General features: G+C 41.3%; 2 protein-coding genes across 2 annotated transcripts; both read right to left on the reverse strand.

The window, feature by feature from the left end:
• Positions 1–171: 171 nt before the first annotated feature.
• Positions 172–12,320, reverse strand: LOC131248153 (protoheme IX farnesyltransferase, mitochondrial). The gene is made up of 7 exons (XM_058248238.1): positions 11,909–12,320; positions 5,036–5,165; positions 4,668–4,805; positions 4,374–4,507; positions 2,622–2,747; positions 2,413–2,516; positions 172–803 (listed from the first exon to the last, which is right to left on the reverse strand). The coding sequence occupies exons 1-7, from the start codon at positions 12,235–12,237 to the stop codon at positions 415–417; spliced, it is 1,350 nt and encodes a 449-aa protein (XP_058104221.1). The 5' UTR covers positions 12,238–12,320; the 3' UTR covers positions 172–414.
• A 2,849-nt stretch (positions 12,321–15,169) lies between these two features.
• Positions 15,170–16,031, reverse strand: LOC131249848 (probable serine/threonine-protein kinase WNK9). Its single transcript, XM_058250596.1, has 3 exons — positions 15,596–16,031; positions 15,461–15,498; positions 15,170–15,356 (listed from the first exon to the last, which is right to left on the reverse strand). The coding sequence occupies exons 1-3, from the start codon at positions 15,671–15,673 to the stop codon at positions 15,170–15,172; spliced, it is 303 nt and encodes a 100-aa protein (XP_058106579.1). The 5' UTR covers positions 15,674–16,031.
• Positions 16,032–18,835: the final 2,804 nt, after the last annotated feature.

Below are 18,835 nucleotides of genomic sequence, written 5' to 3' on the forward strand. Positions count from 1 at the left end.
CACGGTTCAATATATGCCCTCAAAACAGGCGTTAAAATCGGGTAAAAAATTATCATCAAGAACCTATGGGGATGGTTAGGATGCCCCCCAGCCTCGTGACTTTTGAACCCCAACCTATATCAGATAACATATGATGTAACTCAACCGAGATCTGATATAGTTGATGGATAATGAAAACAAATAAATCAAGAAAATCACACTGCAAAATAAATGTACTGGTCATGGACAACTTACAGATCCGTTATTGCTACCAATCATCTCACTCAGATGGAACTTGAGAAAGAAGCAAAGATGGAAAAAAAAGCCTCCCAAGAGAATTTGAAGAAAAACAAAGGGTATCTTACAGATATCGGCACACAACTCCCAACCGCAGTGTTTGCTTGTTACAGTCCGACACCTGCAGACAACTGAAACTTATTGATCAGGCGAAATGTACAAGGGAGCTGGCAAAAATGGGAAAGGAGGGATGGAGGCATAAGCAACAGGCGGACGAGCTTGTGCTCCAACTGGGTTTTTCTTCAGCTTATTTTGACTTCTCTTCTTCTCACTCTCCTGCCCTTCCACAGCAGAGAATGGAAGCTCAAGGAGCCCATCTGAATCGGCCACTGTGAGCTCTGGATGATTATTGGGGTGGCGATGGAGAAGCATGCTGGCCATAAATACGGGAAGATACAGAAGGCTGGCATGAAACATCCGCCTGGCATTTTTCGTTGTGCGGTCGCGGTGAAATGACATTGCCGCAGCACTCAAGAGCAGTGTAAAGAGTGATGATTCGATGCAGAACCATTCTGAGGTGACACCCCCTGCAAATAGTTGGCATTTGAAACTGTAGAGTAAATATTTTGGATGGAAAAACATGCATCTGAGCATTGAATAAAGAAGGAATTGCGTGTTAGCTTGAAGTTCGCAGTGGGATTGCATACTGCTGCTAAAACTAGAAAATCACGTGACAGTTTAATGGATCCTGTTGTAAGCAGGGAATGCAGAGCAGAAGATGATTAGTGACGTACAGGACCCCCAGGCATGTCATTGGCTTTGGGATTTTCTTTGGGCAGACCCACAGTACGTTGCCAATCAGACGTGTCCCAGTCTTGACTGATTTTGTTGACACTTTGAATTAATGAATTAGATTATAGTTGGAAGAGGAATGAGAAATAAATAAAGGTAAACACATGGGGTCAAGGTTAACTAAAGACAAAAATCATGTGCAAATACAATCATATGCATGCAAGACCGAACAAGTGACACCGCTGCTTTAGGGATAAGACTGCTCCCTCTTCTATATCTTTTGGGAGGGCTTTGTTCTTTGTGAAACAGTGGTATTCCAGTTTGAATATTCTAGCTGATTGTATTTCTTAGTGGGTTGGGTTTTCTTTTGATCTATAGATCCACAGATGATGGACGAAGAAGCTGATAAGCTTAATGGAATGATGGATAAACTAAGATGCCATGAAATGTAGATTTCGCTCACTTTTGCTAAAATCACGGCCATCTTGAAGTTACACAAAACTCATGGTCCAGAGCACCTTCTTCATGTAACACAGAAAACCAGTTGCCTTTAGGCCTCTGCGAGGAGCACATCAAAACCAAGAAAGGTATCATTTGGTTCTGTTTCATGAAAAAAATGGGTGGTGAAGCATATCAAGGTAACACAACATCTCAACATCTCAACATTTTTAAATACAAGGGCTAAATGGGTACATTTCAAAAACCTAAAAAAGAAAAAGAAAACGAGAGAGAGAGAGAGAGAGAGAGAGAGAGAGAGAGGCCAAGTTCCCTGTTTGTTCCAAACAGAGAACTTCCCCAATCGGAACTTGGTTTGGATATGTGGTGCTCATTGTCGGCCTTTCCAAGCCATTGATCTGACAACCCTCACCGACAACCCACATCATGGATGGACCAGCTCTGCCCGAATAGGGAACTCGACCACAAAAAAACAAACAAACAAACATGATGATCATCACCATCATCATCTAAGCCTTATTCCAACAAATTGGGGTCAGCACAAGCAAAAAAAAAAAAAAAAAGAGGATCATACAGGTAGCATATTAACTATAGATTTGTTTATATATTGTAGTTTCAGGAAGTAGTCAGTCCACATCTCTAGAGATGGTACGACCAATGTTAGAAATTAGTATATTACTCAGTTCCACCTCAATCTGCTATAGAAAATTTCTGAGGCTTGAATCAAGGACGTTTGAACCTGAGCTGTAAGTCATGCTCATGACTCAGAATGACATTGAACTAGCACATTGGATATTTCCAAAATCATCATCATCATGATAGCCTTGTCCCAGCTATTTGGGATCAGCTTTCCAAAATAAAGGATCTATTTGATTATGTCTGAAAGAAACATAGATAGAGAAATGTCTATTTGTTTAGTGGGTAGAAGTGCCAAGCATTAGAACTCACAATCAAAAGCTAGGAATCCCAAGGGAAGTAGATAAAGGCAGTTCCGCAAAGCTACCAACGCAGTCCTCTGACCAGAAGGATCAGCAAGAGAGATCATCTTAAAGCTGAATGATACACAATCAACAACAGAAAATGAGCACAAGCCATATTCATTTGATCCCTACATCTGTTGAATAGAAACAACTTTTGAAAAGTAGTAGAACACATACCCGCCAGTAGCATAATCATTGCGGCAGAAGTATGCAAGGGCCATAAAATGGGGTATTTGCCAAAAATAGAGGGCAGCAGGTAGAATCATCCCATTGAGCGAAATCTCACCAGAAGCTGCTGCCCACCTGAAAACTCATGACAGATATGTTGTGAGCAGAATATGTACATAAATGCAGAGTCCATAATCCTAACTTAACCATTTCTAAAATTATCATTAGGTGAGACACTAAACAGCCGACCCCAAATAGCTGGGACAAGGCTATGTGATGATGATGATGATCTAACCATCATCATCCACGAACTTCACTAGGAGTATAAAACCTATTCATTATTCAGGTACCTAAAGAAAAGTAGAGAAAAGGAACAATAGGAAGGGGAAGTTTCAAACCCACATGTCCATGAACATCAAATGATAATAAGTAACAACATTCATACTGCCATAGTGACAAATATCGTTCTTTAAAATTTCTCGGCCAGATATTTCTTGGGAGATTTTCAAAAATATATATTTTTCTCACGGTATTATCTAATATCAGGAAATATTGGTATTATCTAATATTTTTCTCACAGAAAATAAAACGTTAAAAATATTTATTATAACTTGTTAAATGATTTCAAATTTTGGGAAATATTGGTATAAAACGACTTATTTTAACTTTCAAATAAGTCGTCCTATATCATGACAATTTCACGATAAAATTACCAAAAATAAAAAAATTCTTGACAATATTGCAACATTTACAAAATCTTGGTAACTGAATACCGCTAGTTATTTGAACATATTTCAGTTCTTGTTCAAGTTCTGAGAAATCTTTGTTTATCAGTAAAATACATAGTAGGAGACTAACAACTTGGGTTAGATATGCCGCAACAGCCAACTATGCAGCATGAACCTAGTTGTTGTGAGGGCCACCAGTCCCCCAAACTTGGGGAGCCAGGCCGGCCACTAGGTGTCTAGCTGCTTCTCATCCCACTAGGCTAGCAGCTTCTTCAGCAGCTTATTTCCTCCTTTCCAATATTCCAATGTTTCCTTAAGATAACGCTTGTTGTGTAGCAAACAGGGCACAACGATTTAGTGAATTGATCACCAGCAGGCAAGGCAAGGCGCAACTTGTGGTACAGTAAAAACAAGCCACTTTTGTAGGCCCCCCCACCATGGAGATCACCTCTGCTCATCAGGTGGCCCACGCCGTTGGAATCAATGGACAGAAGATGGACTGACTCAACACACGGGTGTGGCCCACTGAGTGAGAAGATATGTAATCACCATGGTGGGGCCTCTAGCTTTGATGGCACTTTCCTAAACAAGTGGCATGTTGGAGGGAAAGATGGTACAGTGCCACAAGTTGTGGTATCAATGCCTGTTCATTATCAATTCTCTTTACTAGCCACTAAGCACCAAATGAAAATTTTATGAAAATTATCCAGTGGTTGGCCCCAACTATCGACAGCCAATACCAGATAGTGGCTGAAATAACCATGAGATGATAAAATTACATCAACATAAGATGCAAAAAGCTTATTCTAAAAGTATAAAGATTATTTCCCTCCCAAAGCTGAGGTTTCTAGCAACCTGTGCTCACAAGCGGACTGATGAATGGCAATTGAAAAGATAGAGCCGATTATGCAAACAAAACTCATCTCCCTAAAGAATATGACCACGATAACAAATTCCACCGTAAATAGCAAAACGCAAAATCAATTTAAGGACCACCAAGAGTGAAAAAGTGAACTAAAGGAGAAGGCATTACCCAAGAAGTGGAGGAATGGCGCCAACAACAGCTCCAACCCAAGTATTTACTGGGTGTATTTGCTTTAAAGGGGTATATACGAATGCATAAAGAGCAAGATTAGAAGCTGCAAGCCCTGCTGCCAAGGCATTAGCCTGCAACAACCTTGCGAAAGTTTGCAATCATTAGGCCCAAAACTCCTTCATGGCACATCATCCTCCAGTATATATATATATTTAAAAAATTAAAAAAAAAAAACGAAAAAGATAATATCAACATGTCACAGAAAAGTCGTAAACAAAAATATTTTGACACCTTCCACGCCAGTAAAGTTGTACCAGCAACTCCAACACTAGATGCCCATATAGCTGCATGAGCAACACCAAGACGTCCAGATGGAAGAGGTCTTTGCCTTGTTCTTTTCATTTTAGCATCATTATTTATCTCAAACACCTGGAAAACAGCACAAAGAGTGAACTTCAAAATTTGTCCATGCTTTTTGAGAGGTATGCTATCACTATCAGTACTACTTTAGATAAAATCAAACAAGTGCACCCAAAAATTGAACAAGTGCATCACAATGCTAATGATATCGCAATACTAGATTCTAATGAAAAGGGGAGGGTAAGATCTAAGAAGCGTTGAAGATGTGGTGATTATCAAATATAGTTCAACTACTGCACCTGATTTAAGGAGTTAGCAGAAGCTGCCACCATCATGGTCCCAGCACATGTCCAACAAAGTCCAGAAAAATCAATAATGCTGCCACTCCCAAGGACGAAGCCCGCTCCAGAAGTTGCAACAACAAGCAAGCTGAGTACAAATCACAATAGGAAAAACAAAAGACAATGCATTCCTGTGAGATGACATTTAATGTGCCATATACCAGCAATTGTGTGATAGAGTTAGAACGAAAGGGATTCAAACACAAGCAGAAGAAAATAGGAAGGAGATGAAAGATGTGATACATGTTTTTTATTTGAAAGGTCTGACAATGGCCAATTGATTGGTTAAAAAAAGAATACTTGAACAATATCAGTCCAGTCTGTGGGGAAATTAATTTAAGCCCATTTTGATTGGTAATCAGAATTAATTATTAAAAGGGGGGGAGGAACTGGTACAAGAAGTGGCTCGACTGCAAGAGCCAAAACACCACAAAACATCCATGGCAGAAAAGAGATGCCGAGAAGGCAATAAAACTCACAACAGAGAAAAACAAAGCAAAAAACCACCCAAAATCAGAACACCTATCTATTATCTCCAATATGTGATGAGAATGTCAGCCCTCACAGCACTAAGCCAAATCATCAGCCACTTCACTGGCGCTTCTGGGAACAACTGAAATCAATACCAGCTTTTGGTCGCACATATCCCAAGCTGCTTCCACCATATCCATCACCCTCCACAGAGATGATCTGGGAATGGCCCAAACTACACCATTGCTGGAATCACTATTGATGGTAATCAGGAATAAGTAGATATTTCTGACAATCTTAATAATCAGCAACAGCACAGCAGCCTACAAATAATTTGAATCCTTGAGACTGATAGGGCCAGAATATTCATTCAACAAAACACCACTGCAGTCCCAAACAGCTCTGCCGATTCCACGGGCCTAGGGTTCCCGAAAGAACACTCATCAAAGTGAGCCATGAAACTGCCATGTGGAGGCGCTATTGACCCAGGGTTCGGCTTTGGGTGCTTCCACCTGCATATAAGAACCTCCTCCCAATTCTAGTCCAACATCGACAGAGATATGCCTATGAACCTGGAATCCGCTTTCGCCCGCGCCTTCACTAACCTGAAAATTTTCTACGAAAACACTCCAACTGAAGAGATCTTCCCACTGAAGGTAGTTCCATCCCTTTCAAGCCAAACTGACAAGGCCCCAATCAGTGGAAGATCAAGCTTTCGCCCATGCCTTCACTAACCTGAAAATTTTCTAAGAAAACACTCCAACTGAAGAGATCTTCCCACTGAAGGTTGCGCCGTCCCTTTCAAGCCAAACTAATGAGGCCCCAAGCAGCGGAAGATCAGCTACTAACCACACATGGAAATGAACACAGGGAGGCCAAGCCCATCCCAAATTTATCAACAACAGCCAACCAGATTTCCAAGCAATTTGGCACTGGATCTGCAAATGATTCACTGTTTCATCACTATTGCAGCAGATACAGCAGTGAGTTGCAATTAGAGGTGTACACTGAGTTGAGCTGGCCTCATTTCGACTCAGCTCGGTCAGTAGCTACCCCCAGCTTGTGTTCGGCTGGGCTCGGTCTCCGAGCCGCTTTGTGCAGCTCGACTCGGCTCGTTCAGCAGCTCAGACTAGTTTGAGCCGAGTTCGAGCTCAAGCTTTCGAGCCAAGTTCGAGTTCTAGTTCGAGTTTTAGAGCTGAGTTCGAGTTCGTGCTTACCGGCGGGTAGGGCAAGGCAGGGCAGGGCGATGGCCTAACTGGCGAGTTGCGGCAAGGGCAGGGCAAGGACCACCGGACAGCAGGGGCAGGGCGAACAGCAGAGAGCCAAAGACAGCGGGGCAAGGCAAGGACCACCAGACCAACGAGGGACAGGCAGCAAGGCAGGGCAGCGGCTACGGGCGAGCACCGGTGACCGGACTAGTTGCTCGAGAGGGAGGGAGGGAGAGCTCGGGCGGCTAGGTTGAAACTTGAAAGTGGGATAAACCTTAGGGTTTAAAATTTTTCTTTTTATACCACTTGACCGAGTCGAGCCAAGTCAAACTGAGTCAAGCCGAGTTCGAGTTATACATCGAACTGAGTCAAGTCAAGCTCGGGCCAGCTCGAACTCGGCTCGAAAAAATTTCAAGCTCAAAAAATAAGCTCGACTCAACTCGAACTCGATTTCGAACCGAGTCGAATCGAGCTTTTTCGAGCCAAGTTGACCAAGCTAGCTCAGTTCGTGTACAGCTCTAGTTGGAATCACCAACCCCATAACTCCTCATATGATCAATTGTGAGGATCTTTTCAAGACATGCGGTCCACACAAATGCCCTCACTTTCATGGAAAGGAAGATGAAATAATCCGATTTTCTCCAGAAAGAAAGCATGACATAGCAAAAAATTTCCCATCTGCTTCTAGAGCCCAGATCCTCCTGTCTGAGCCATGTTTGGGGATGTAAACACCCGAGAGAAGGTTCAGTAAACGTGACAAGTTGACAATTTCATCCTCCTTGAGATTGCCGTGAAAACGAGAACCTTAGATGATCTTACTCCAGAAAGTTGAAAACAAATTTTTTTATCAAGACCCTCCATTAGCAGCAGCCAGATACAGATCTTAGAATTTCTCACACGGAGGAATTGCAGCACACCTTAGGTCTTCCCAACTCTGGATCTAAACTACCCCAGAGACTGCAAAACAACCGGACCTACCCCCCCCCCCCCCCCCCCTGCAGGAAGCACAAAACACATCCCAGCCATTAACAATGACCTAGTATTTCTTGGCAATAACCCTCAGTTATAACAGCTACAAAATCACAGCCTCCATCACCGTTTACCCAACAAAGCAATATTGGTCATAAGGATGTCTTTACTGCCCACCCAGGCAAGAAGATGGAACTTGTAGATTCTTTTGTGTCAACATCATCATCATCTACACCTTATCCCAACTAATTGGGTTCAGCTACGCAAATCCAGGTTCACCATCCCACTCTATCAAGGACCATATCTTCAATTAAACCATGGGTACTAAGTTTTTTAAATGCAGGACAATTAAACATGGGAACTAAGTTTTTTCCCAATCTATTGGCTGTATTTTGTTTTTGCTTTGGAGGTTGTTTCTCCCCCTATCTTAGCAGGAGTTCCCTCTTTCTCTTGTATTTTGATCTTTTTAATATAACTTCCGTCACTTTTATTTTAAAAAAAAAATAAAAAACAATTAACCAGTTGCTCTAAAAGCTCAAACTGTTAGAGCATGGTGAATCAATCCTTTTATCTCATAGCCCAGGCCCCACATCTCGTGGGTTAGGACCTCGGTCGAACCCCCCTCATGGGCCCCAATTCACATGGGTACTGCCTCACACGGGCCGCCCACCCCGTGTGCCCCTGCATCCTACAGGCAACCCCACTCAAGCCTGATGTGAAAATGACCCCGCATTAATCACCCCCGGTGAGGAGTCTCGAATACGGGACCTCCCGCTCTGATATCAATTTGATGCGCGACAATTAACCAGTTGCTCTAAAAGCTCGAACTGTTAGAGCATGACGAATCAATCCATTTATCTCATAGCCCAAGCCTCACATCTCATAGGTTAGGACCTCGGCCGAACCCCCCTCGTGGGCTCCAAAACACATGGGTATCGCCTCACACGGGCCGCCCACCCCGAGTGTGCCCCTGCATCCGACAAGTAACCCCACACAAGTCTAGTATGAAAATGCCCCCGCATTAATATTTGATGCAAGACAATTAACCACTTACTCTAAAAGCTCGAACTGATAGAGTGTGGCGAATTAATCAATTTATCTCATAACCCCAGCCCCACATCTCATGGGTTAGGACCTCGGCTGAACCCCCTCATGGGCCCCAAATCACATGGGTACCGCCACCCACCCCGAGTGTGCCCCTGCATCCCACAAGCAACCCCACTTGAGCCCGATATGAAAATGCCCCTGCATTAATCACCCCGGTGAGGAGTCTCGAACACGAGATCTCCTACTCTGATACCAATTTGATGCATGACAATGAACCACTTGCTCTAAAAGCTCAAACTGATAGAGCGTGGCGAATTAATCCCTTTATCTCATAGCTCAGGCCCCACATCTTATGGGTTGGGACCTCGGTCGAACCCTCCTCGTGGGCCCCAAATCACATGGGTACCGCGTCACACTAGCCACCCGCCTCACACGGGCCGCCCACCCCGAGTGTGCCCTTGCATCCCACAGGCAACCTCACTCGAGCCCGGCGTGAAAATGCCCCTGCATTACTTTTCTTACTAACTCTACCCATGTCCTTTTGGGCATTCCCCTTGTCTTAAAGAGCCTTTAAGTTGGACCAAGTCACTCCTAACCAGTGCAATTCCTAGTCTCTGTTGCACGTGGCCAAACCATCTAGGTTTCCCTCATCTTAGTACCTATAAGTACTACTCCTAAGTTCTATTTCTATCCTTCCTTGTCCTGCCACTCATCCACCTCAACATCCTCATTTTAGCTATTCTCATCCTACAAACATGTTAGTCCATGATTGCCCAACATTTTATCCAAGCATGATAGTCTTATAGCTATATCAAAAAAAGAAAATGTCCTTCAATTTCATTGGTATATGGAAATCATATAAAACTCTAGAGGAACATCTCCACTTCATCCACCTAGCTCTAATTCTATGAATAACAACCTTCTTAATCCCTCCACTTTAATGAATTATTGACCCAAGATATAGAAAATTATCTTCATGGGGTATCTCTTGGTTAACAATATTAACTAATTCCTCACTTCCACTCTTATTGTTACTACAATTACATTCCATATACTATGTTCTAACTTTTTAAAACCTTTGGATCATAGTTGTCAAAATCCTATAATTTATGAATTACTATATGTGATTTAAGTCAAATATTCGGCAAAACCATTTGCATCCCACAACAAATCCTTTTTTAGATGAATCCTACAATTCTTCTTACAATATACTATTCAAAACCCTACTTACAATTCAAATTACACTTATCTTCTTTTTTTTCCCTTTTTTTTTTTTTTTTTGAGAGGTAACAACAACTTTTATTGAAAAACACACAAAAAGGCGAGAAGAGAATACAAGACAAACAAGAAAGATCCCCAAAATAGCCTAGGCTGGAGTTACATAAGCTGCTCAACCTGAAACAAAGCCTTTGATTCTACCAATGGCCCCCTCAATCGACAAAGATTTATTATGAAAGCAACAAGCATTTCTTGCTCCCCAAATAACCCACATGATGTCCATAATATGAAGCCTCCATCTAACTTTTTCAGATTTTCCCTTTCCTCCTCCATGCCCTACCCAAAGGAGTTCCTCCACGGATTTCAGCATAACCCACATAGTGCTGAGATGAGCCAAAAAATAGTCCCAGATCTTCCTCACAAACGGACAGTGAATAAAGAGATGATCGATCGATTATGCATCTTGCATGCACATCTAACAGATGTTCAGCAATACGAGGGATCTTCTTCGAAGGTTGTCAATGGTGACAATCCCCCATTACAATTTGCAATCCGACAACAGTTTTGACAACAATGCTTTAGATTCTAAAGCATCCCTCCATAGTTTTAGCTTTGAGTTAACTTCCCCGTCTGGTCAATCAAAACTATGTCATTTGCAAACAACAAATACCACATGATCTCTTCTCATTAATGCCTCGTTAAGTTGTCCAATGCAAAAGGATATGGGTTTAATGTTGACCCCTAGTGCAAGCCTACACCATTGGAATCTTACTTGTCTCTTTGTTAGTGGTCCTCAAATTTGTTATTGCTCCCCCATACATATCCTTAATCATGTCAATGTATCATCTTGAAACTCCTTTTTTTCCCAACATCCACCGTATTAACTCTCTATGGACTCTGTCGCATGCTTTCTCTACATCAACAAAAACAATGTGGAGATCCTTCCTCTTCACCCTATGTTTCTCCATCAGCTATCTAGCTAGGAAAATAGCCTCAATGGCCAACCTTCCTAGCCTGAATGTCAATTAATATTCTGATCACATTCATCCATGCTTAATTTTTGCTTGATCACTCTCTTCCAAAGTTCAATGGTATGAATCATAAGTTTAATCCCATAATAGTTAGTAAAGCTCCGCATGTCTCCTACATTCCAATAAATAGATCTCACAGTCACAGTACTATTTCCTCCATTAGTTTGACATTCTTCGTTACAATCATGTTAAACATCTTTGTCAACAAAAATAAACCAATATCTCTCACACACTTCCAAACCTCTACTTGAATACCATCTAGCCCGAGGGCCTTTCTTAACGTGATCTTTCTCAAAACTTCCTTCTCTTTGGATATCATAATCCCACAAAAGTTTCTAAAACCTCCAGCCTCATTTGAGTTAATAATTCCTTCTATTCCTAAGCTCCTAGAGTAATCATCATTTAACAAGTTATGTAAATAGCTTCTCCACCTCCTGGTAACATATGGTGATGGTGGGAGCCGTTACATGATACTGGGGAGTAACGCCCGTTCTGATAAAATATGGCCCGTAACAGACCAACACAGTTTCTTCCTTTAAAAACAAAATCTGACAGTTATAGGGCTGTAACCGCCCGTTAAGGCCAATAATAACCATAAGGCTGGCCGTATAGCCATTACAGTTATTCCATTGATATGAGGTGTGTTCTAGAGCATTTTGACGGGGTTAGATATAATGAAGAATAGAAGCAGATTCACCGAGATGTTCACAATTCAATTCACTTGTGCATCCAAATGCAGACACGTAGGATGGAAATCAAAAGCTTCAGATTCCAATCGACTCCCAACAGACCCAATTCCAATTTTCAAGTTTAAAAACCCCAAAAACAAATAATAAAAAATAAAGATCTTGCTATGAACCGTACACGTGAATTTTCCGAAATCTGACCTGAGCCGAGCCTTCGAAAGCTCCCAGTAGCACTGGCCATAATGCCGGACCGCCTCCGCAACCGAAGCAGATGCTGGAGAGCTAAGGATCGCGGCTGACGACGAAGAAGCGAATCCGAAAGATCTTCCCGCCTCGGACTTTGCAAGCGCTGGTTTCAAGGGATCGACGGACGGAGGGATCCCTGAGCTCGACGAGTGGAGGTGAGATGGTGGTGGGAAGAGCGGTGTACGGACGCCATCGGCGCCGCGAAAGATGGGAGAGTTAGGGTTAGGGTTTGCACGAGAGAGTGAGAAGAGCTTGGAAGAGAAACTCGATGAGTTTCTCCACATGGCTGATGGCTATCGAGAGAGAAAGAGGGGGGAATCCAGTCCGTCTGGAAGAGCAGATCCTGGCTTTTGGAGGAGGATGGGACGAGTTCGTTTTTACCTCCATCTCGAGTAAAGCGCCATCGTGTGTCGCCACCAACGGGGGCCCACATGCTGAGATGATCCCATGATTTGAACCGTTCGTTTTCTAGATAATTCCGTAAATAAGTTATTTCCAGTTATCAGTATTTTGTAATGATCCTAACCTTTGATTTTTGTATTTGAATTGGAGCCATTGAAAATTTTGCTTTTTCATTGTTCTGGATTCATCTCCAGATAGTGATACTCGTAATTACCCGTTGAATGTAAGCTTCTCATGCTGGTACGTACAGCATATATTCGACAATATGGACGTTTATGATCATCAAACCACTCTGCATGTGGGGCCCAACGAGCGGCGACACAGGTTTGATCCTTAGTCGCGAGAGAGACAACGAAGTCGGCTGGCCGGGGAAATGGTCTCTTATGGGGAATTCTGTGTGCACTCGCTCGCGTGAGATAGAATGAGAGCTTCGCATCTCATGTGACTACTCAGAGAATGTACGAGAGATCTGAACCATTCATAGAGTATATTATGATTTTTTTTTTATCGTGATATAAATTTATGACTGGAAAGTTAATTAGTTCACACTTGGATAACAGAAAAAATGGACGGTAAATATAAAACACTGACGTTAAAAGGAAGATTTTTGGGTATTGTCATTGTTAACGGTGCTCATATCCGATGAACAGTATCGATTCATCTCAAGTGAATTTCAATGGCACGTGGTCCGAGAAACCTCCGTCCATCTCGTGCGAACGTGTACTGGATGCGGTCTCCAACCCGGACGCGAGTTTCATGGGCAGTTCCTGTAACACAAAGCCCTGTGGGACCCACGGAGATGTCTGTATAAAATCCACTCTGTCCATCAGTTTCACTAGCTCATTTTAGTACGAACAAGTTGAAAGTGAGGCAGATAAAAATCCAAGAGGGCCACACCACAGGAAACAGTGGGAATGGAAATGAACACCGTAGAAACCTTCCTGCTTTTTAGTTGATGTTTAGATTCTATGATTCCGGACGCGGATTGCGTCCTACGGCCCACCGTGATGTAAGTGTTTTATCCACGCCGTTCATCTCTTTTCTCAGATCAGTTTAAAATATAATTCTAAAAATGAGGCAGGTCCACAGCTCCAATGGACCACAAAGTAGAGATTGAACGTCCACCATTAAAAAGTTCTTAAGAGCTGGAGAAGTTTCGGATCAAGCTTATATTTGTTTTTTCACTTCATCCACGTCTACATGAACTAATGAATTGGTTGGATGGTATAAAAAAAACATCACGGTGGCCCTTAGAAAGGTTTCAAGGGTGGGTGTCATTATCACTGCAGCTTACTTTGGTGTGGTACACTGGAGCTGTGGACCTGCCTCATTTTTAGGATCATAAATTTAAATGGTATGATAAAAGCGATGAACGGCGTGGATAAAACACTTACATCTATGTGGGCCCCACAGATCCGGTAGGACTTAATCCGCGTCCCTATGATTCCATCCATCCGGTTCAAATTCTCACCGGACGCGGATGGGTACTAACCCCACCCGTGTATAGCTAGGAACGGACAGGGCTTTGAGGGGCCACATTGATGTACGGGTTTTATCCACACTGTCCATCTATTTTTCCATACTATTTTAGGGTACAAGCCCAAAAATGAGGCAATTCCAAAGGCTCAGTGGACCACACAGTGACGGATTAAACTCGTGCCATTGAAAACTTTTTAGGGGCCACGTAAGTTTTGAATCAAGCTCATATATATTTTCCATTCATTCAGGTCCATGTGACCCTATGAACAGGTTGGATGGCACTTGACCATCACGCCGGGCCCTAAAAAGGTTTCAACTCTGGGTGTCATCATCACCACTCTTTCATGTGGTGTGGTCAACTTGAGCCTTTGATCTGCCTAATTTTTTGGTTTTATATTCTAAAATGATATGGAAAAAGAATGGACGGAGTAGATAAAACCCATACATCATTTTAACCATGTAGCAAACCCAACATTTCAACATTTCTGTATTAGTCTTTTACATCAGAACACTGTTTTGAATGCAGCTTCCATTGGTTTTTGCTTGTTTTGGTGTCATAGGAGTCAAATGAGCCACAGTTCACTGATCACACTTAAAAAGGTGATCTGTTGTGCATGTGATTTGGACTACATGAACAGTTTTCAATTTTCAATCATCTAACCATCCATACATGTGAGCCCAGCATATTAGAATATAAATTACATAAATTACAACTGAAGCAATTGTTCTGATGTCTCTTAAGTCCAGTTGGGAGATATCAAATGCTACTCAAGCCCTTGGTTTGAATGCTGAGAAATTATAATTTCATTGTTGTTGCTTTAATAAGGGGTCCGTTGGATGCTCGCAAAATCTTCAAGTTGTGAAGGATTACTAATAATTAGATTGCATAGGCTGTTGGGATACCTGCATTTGCCCAAATGCAGGTAATCTAACAAACAGCCCATGGTGGTGGGAAGGGCCATGTTTCAGATTACAAAATACACACATCAAGGTAGTGCCCATAATACAAGGCCATGTTTTAAATCATAGTTATAATGTTTACAATTAAAAAGACATCATATGTAGAGTTGGGCATCGGACCGAGTCGGCTCAGATTTAGCCCAACCCGACCAGGTTCGGATTTTACATGGCCCAACCCGAACTCGGACCGAACCGGAACCGAGTCTAAGTCAGCTAACTCCGTTCGACCCGAACATATGCTGGTTTGAACCGATCCGAGTCCGACTCGGTCAGGAAAACCGAGTCGGATCGAATTGTGCAAGGTTCGGATCGATTGCTGAATTTTCATATGTACAATTTCAAATCCCAAAAAATGAAATAAAAGGGTGCTTGAATTTATATTCCAGTGGTAGTATGAACCCAAGAAGTGTAGAATTTCATGATGTTCTTGTGTTTGAGTGTCTTCAAGAGATGGATTTCACAATAGAGCCTCTCAAGATCTTGAGGGCTCTGAAGGAAGTCATACAGTTTCACCTGGTTCCAAGCAACCTCAATACCTTCATATTCATCAAAACCTCTATACCTTCAACAAAACCCCACCCCAAAAAAGTACCCACATTAGGAAAACCGCACAGTTTCCTAAAATACAAAAAAGGGTTATTGGATAACTTGAGGAGAAGGCCATACACTGTCTTGGAAGCTCCTTTGCCAAGGACTTCATTGTACTGTAACAACAATAGAAATTTCTCAACCAAAAATAAAGAAAGAAAGAAAAAGGACTGAAAAGTAATAGAAATATAAAATATAAAAATATAACAATACCCTTCCATATCTTCCAGTGGGATCAACTCCAAGAAACTCAAAGTAATCTGGTTCATGTGGTGTACTAAGACCTATCATCCTCTTTTTTCTAGAAAATCATTTCCAAATTAAAAACCCATGGAGAATATTAGAAGAAGGAAGATATCACTTTAGATTTAGAGAGAAATAGTAGAGAGAGAGAGAGAGAGAGAGAGAGAGAGAGAGATGGGTTATCAAAAGACAAGACTTTCCAACTCATATACAATGCAAAAGGTCTGAGATGGGTACGGACCATCACACCACAACAAAATTAAGACAAGAACAAGGAAACCCTTCTTCCTCTCTCTTGTTTTCCTCCATTTCCAAACAGACTCCCTCTCTCTCTCTTCTGGATGTTTGTAACAGAGGCCGGAGGTCCGAAATCATAGCGATTTTCTCTAAAGTTTAAATGGAAATAATACCTGTGAAAACCCAGCAGAAGTCCACATTAATCCACAGTGGACTTCCACGGCTTATGGGTAAGAGAAACCTACCTGTGATCAAGCGACGAGCATCGAAGAAGAAGAGGAGAGGAAGAACCGAAGAAGATTTCACACGTTCTCGTTCAGGCAAGAGAGTTTTGGGGAAAAAACGAGCTAGGGTAAAAAGAGGGAGAGGTTTGGGGGAAAAAATGAGCTAGGGTAAGAAAAGAGGGTTAGGTTTGGGTGAAAAAATGGTATTTATAGTATACCCGACGTCGCTCCAGGTCGGGTCTGTTCGGTTCGGTTCGGACCCTACGGTCCAGGTATTCGTACCGGATCTGTCCGGATACAGTACTATCCGAACCCGACTCGAAATAATATCGGATCTGGACCATCAGAATCAATCAAGCTCGATCTAAACCTTCGGTTTTGTTCGGAACGGTACCGAGTCAAGTCTGGTCAGGTCGGATCCACTGAATCGGGCCCAAGTTGCCCACCTCTAATCATACGTAAGATAACACAATGGCTAATACACACTCATGATGTGTAGGGCCCACCATAATGTTTATGGTGCATTCAAATTGTCCACCACATGCTTGCCTTCATGTTCTTCTATGGTCCCCAAAATAGCTTGATTGGTCATCAAATTGACCACATAAGCACCGATGGGATGTCCATCGTAAACACTTCCAAATTGTATTTTGAGGCCCATTATAATGGGTGGAGGAAGTCCAATCCATTTGGTGCATGCATGCTTTAATGATCTTTCAGGGCTCTAAAAAAAATTATGTTAATTTTATGTGATTTGCTCTTTTTTGTGGAATTAACTACCTCAAGCTGTATGTAGCGCGAACATATACTTTATGCATTATAAACACTTCACAAGTTAGCCCACTATAAATGGATTATAACTTAAAAAGTCAAATAGAATATCCTGTAAACGGTTTACAGTACTTAAAACTCTTTTCACATGTGAAGTGTTTACAACTTAAAACTTAGTGCATCCAAACACATCTAATATTTAAAGTGGACTAACTGCCTTAAGCATCTAAATGCCTTTACCGAAAGTTTTAGGTTGAAAGTTGGCTAAATGCTATAAATCTAGGCAATTTTTATGTTATATTTGTGTGTAAATGTATTTAAATATATGTTTACAAGCCATTTATGTAACATTTCAAGTTATAACTTATGTAAGTGCACCTAAACGTCTATCCTCGAAGCATTTTAGCTGCTCTTTTTTCAATTAAAAGTACTCTAGATGCATTGAGTTTAACAATTTAGGTGAATTTATCTTTAAGTCTAACTTTAAATTAGATGATCATATGCCTAAATCATAGGCATAGAGGTGACTATACCTACAAATATAATTTTAAATGCAAGATAAATGCCATGAGGATTAGCATTTAGGTACATTAACAAGAGCTTCAACCTTAAAAATTAGCTAAATGCGTCAAGGATGGGCATTTACATGCCTTTGCCTATAATTATAACTTGAAAAGTTGGTTAAATGCTCCAAGTGTAGGTATTTAAGTGCCTTATAATGTTAGCTTGTAAAGAGAGTTAATACATTTACCATAAGCATTTAGGTTTCTTTACTTGCAGTTTTAATTTAAGTTACCGAGCCCTTACATAAAACTTGAACTTGTTAGGTTGATTTTATCTATATTTTAACTCAAATTTTAGATTAAACGCCTTAAGGAAAAGAATCAATGCGCCTTTTCTAATAAAATTTTGATGAAATCATAGCTTAAATGCCTAAAAAAATTAACACTTAGTGGCATTTATCAAGAGAACTAAGGCTAAATGCATAAAGGATTGGCATATTAGGTGCTTTTACATGTAGATTTTGTTAAAGTGTAGTATATGTGTGGGTCGTTGATGAGAATGACCAAATACATAAGAGTAGGAGATCTGTAGAGATCTACCGTAGATCATCGTATCATATATTCGTGAATTATAAGGATGGCAATGGCTTGGTAGCCTGCTCAGACTGACAAGCCCGAACCAACTTAATTTGGGCTAGGCTTGGACCTACTAGCTTGGCCTTTGGGCCGGGCTTAGGCCTCGCATACATGATCCAATCAAATTTTCAGGTTAGGCTTGAGCTACAGTGATTTTATCATGGGTTGACCTGAATTAATATGTACATGTGTTAGGGCTTGACCCGAATTAATATGTACATGTGTTAAATCTTACAAATATATAATTATAATCCTTAATTACATAACCATTTTTCTTAATGTAGACCGATCCATAGCTTAAGTAATAAATTGAGTGAAGATAATCCCGTTTCAACACTAAAGTCTTGGTATCCATTCCCAAATGGGGTGTGGCCTACAATGGAGGGTGTGTACTAACGTGCTACCAAAAAAAAAAAAAATGGACCGTTGGTTTATATTTTTCTAAAATGCTTATTTTTTGTGCATATATGACTCAATTTATAAACAAAATCATTAGGAAAATTCAAGGGAAAAATAGGAATTTTATAAATTTTCGAGCTGAGTCGGGTCAATTTAAGGGGGAACTTGGACCTAAACCATTTTTTAAAAGGCTTTGGCCTGTTATGCTAGGCCCATGCCTTGCTCAGGTTGAGCTTAGGCCTTAGGTTTTAAGTGTCGAGTTAAGCATCAGCATATCCTTCATGTCTTAAGGATGGTATTTAGGCGACTTTACCTAAAGTTTAACTTCAATATGTATAAAGGCATTTAAGGTCCTTTCGTTACATATTTAACTTAAAGAGTGGGCCAATCCCATTAAGGATAAGCACTTAACTAGCATACTAATAGTTTTGACTTTAAAA

This window comes from Magnolia sinica, chromosome 6 (assembly GCF_029962835.1).
Source record: "Magnolia sinica isolate HGM2019 chromosome 6, MsV1, whole genome shotgun sequence".
NCBI classification, from domain to species: Eukaryota; Viridiplantae; Streptophyta; class Magnoliopsida; order Magnoliales; family Magnoliaceae; genus Magnolia; species Magnolia sinica.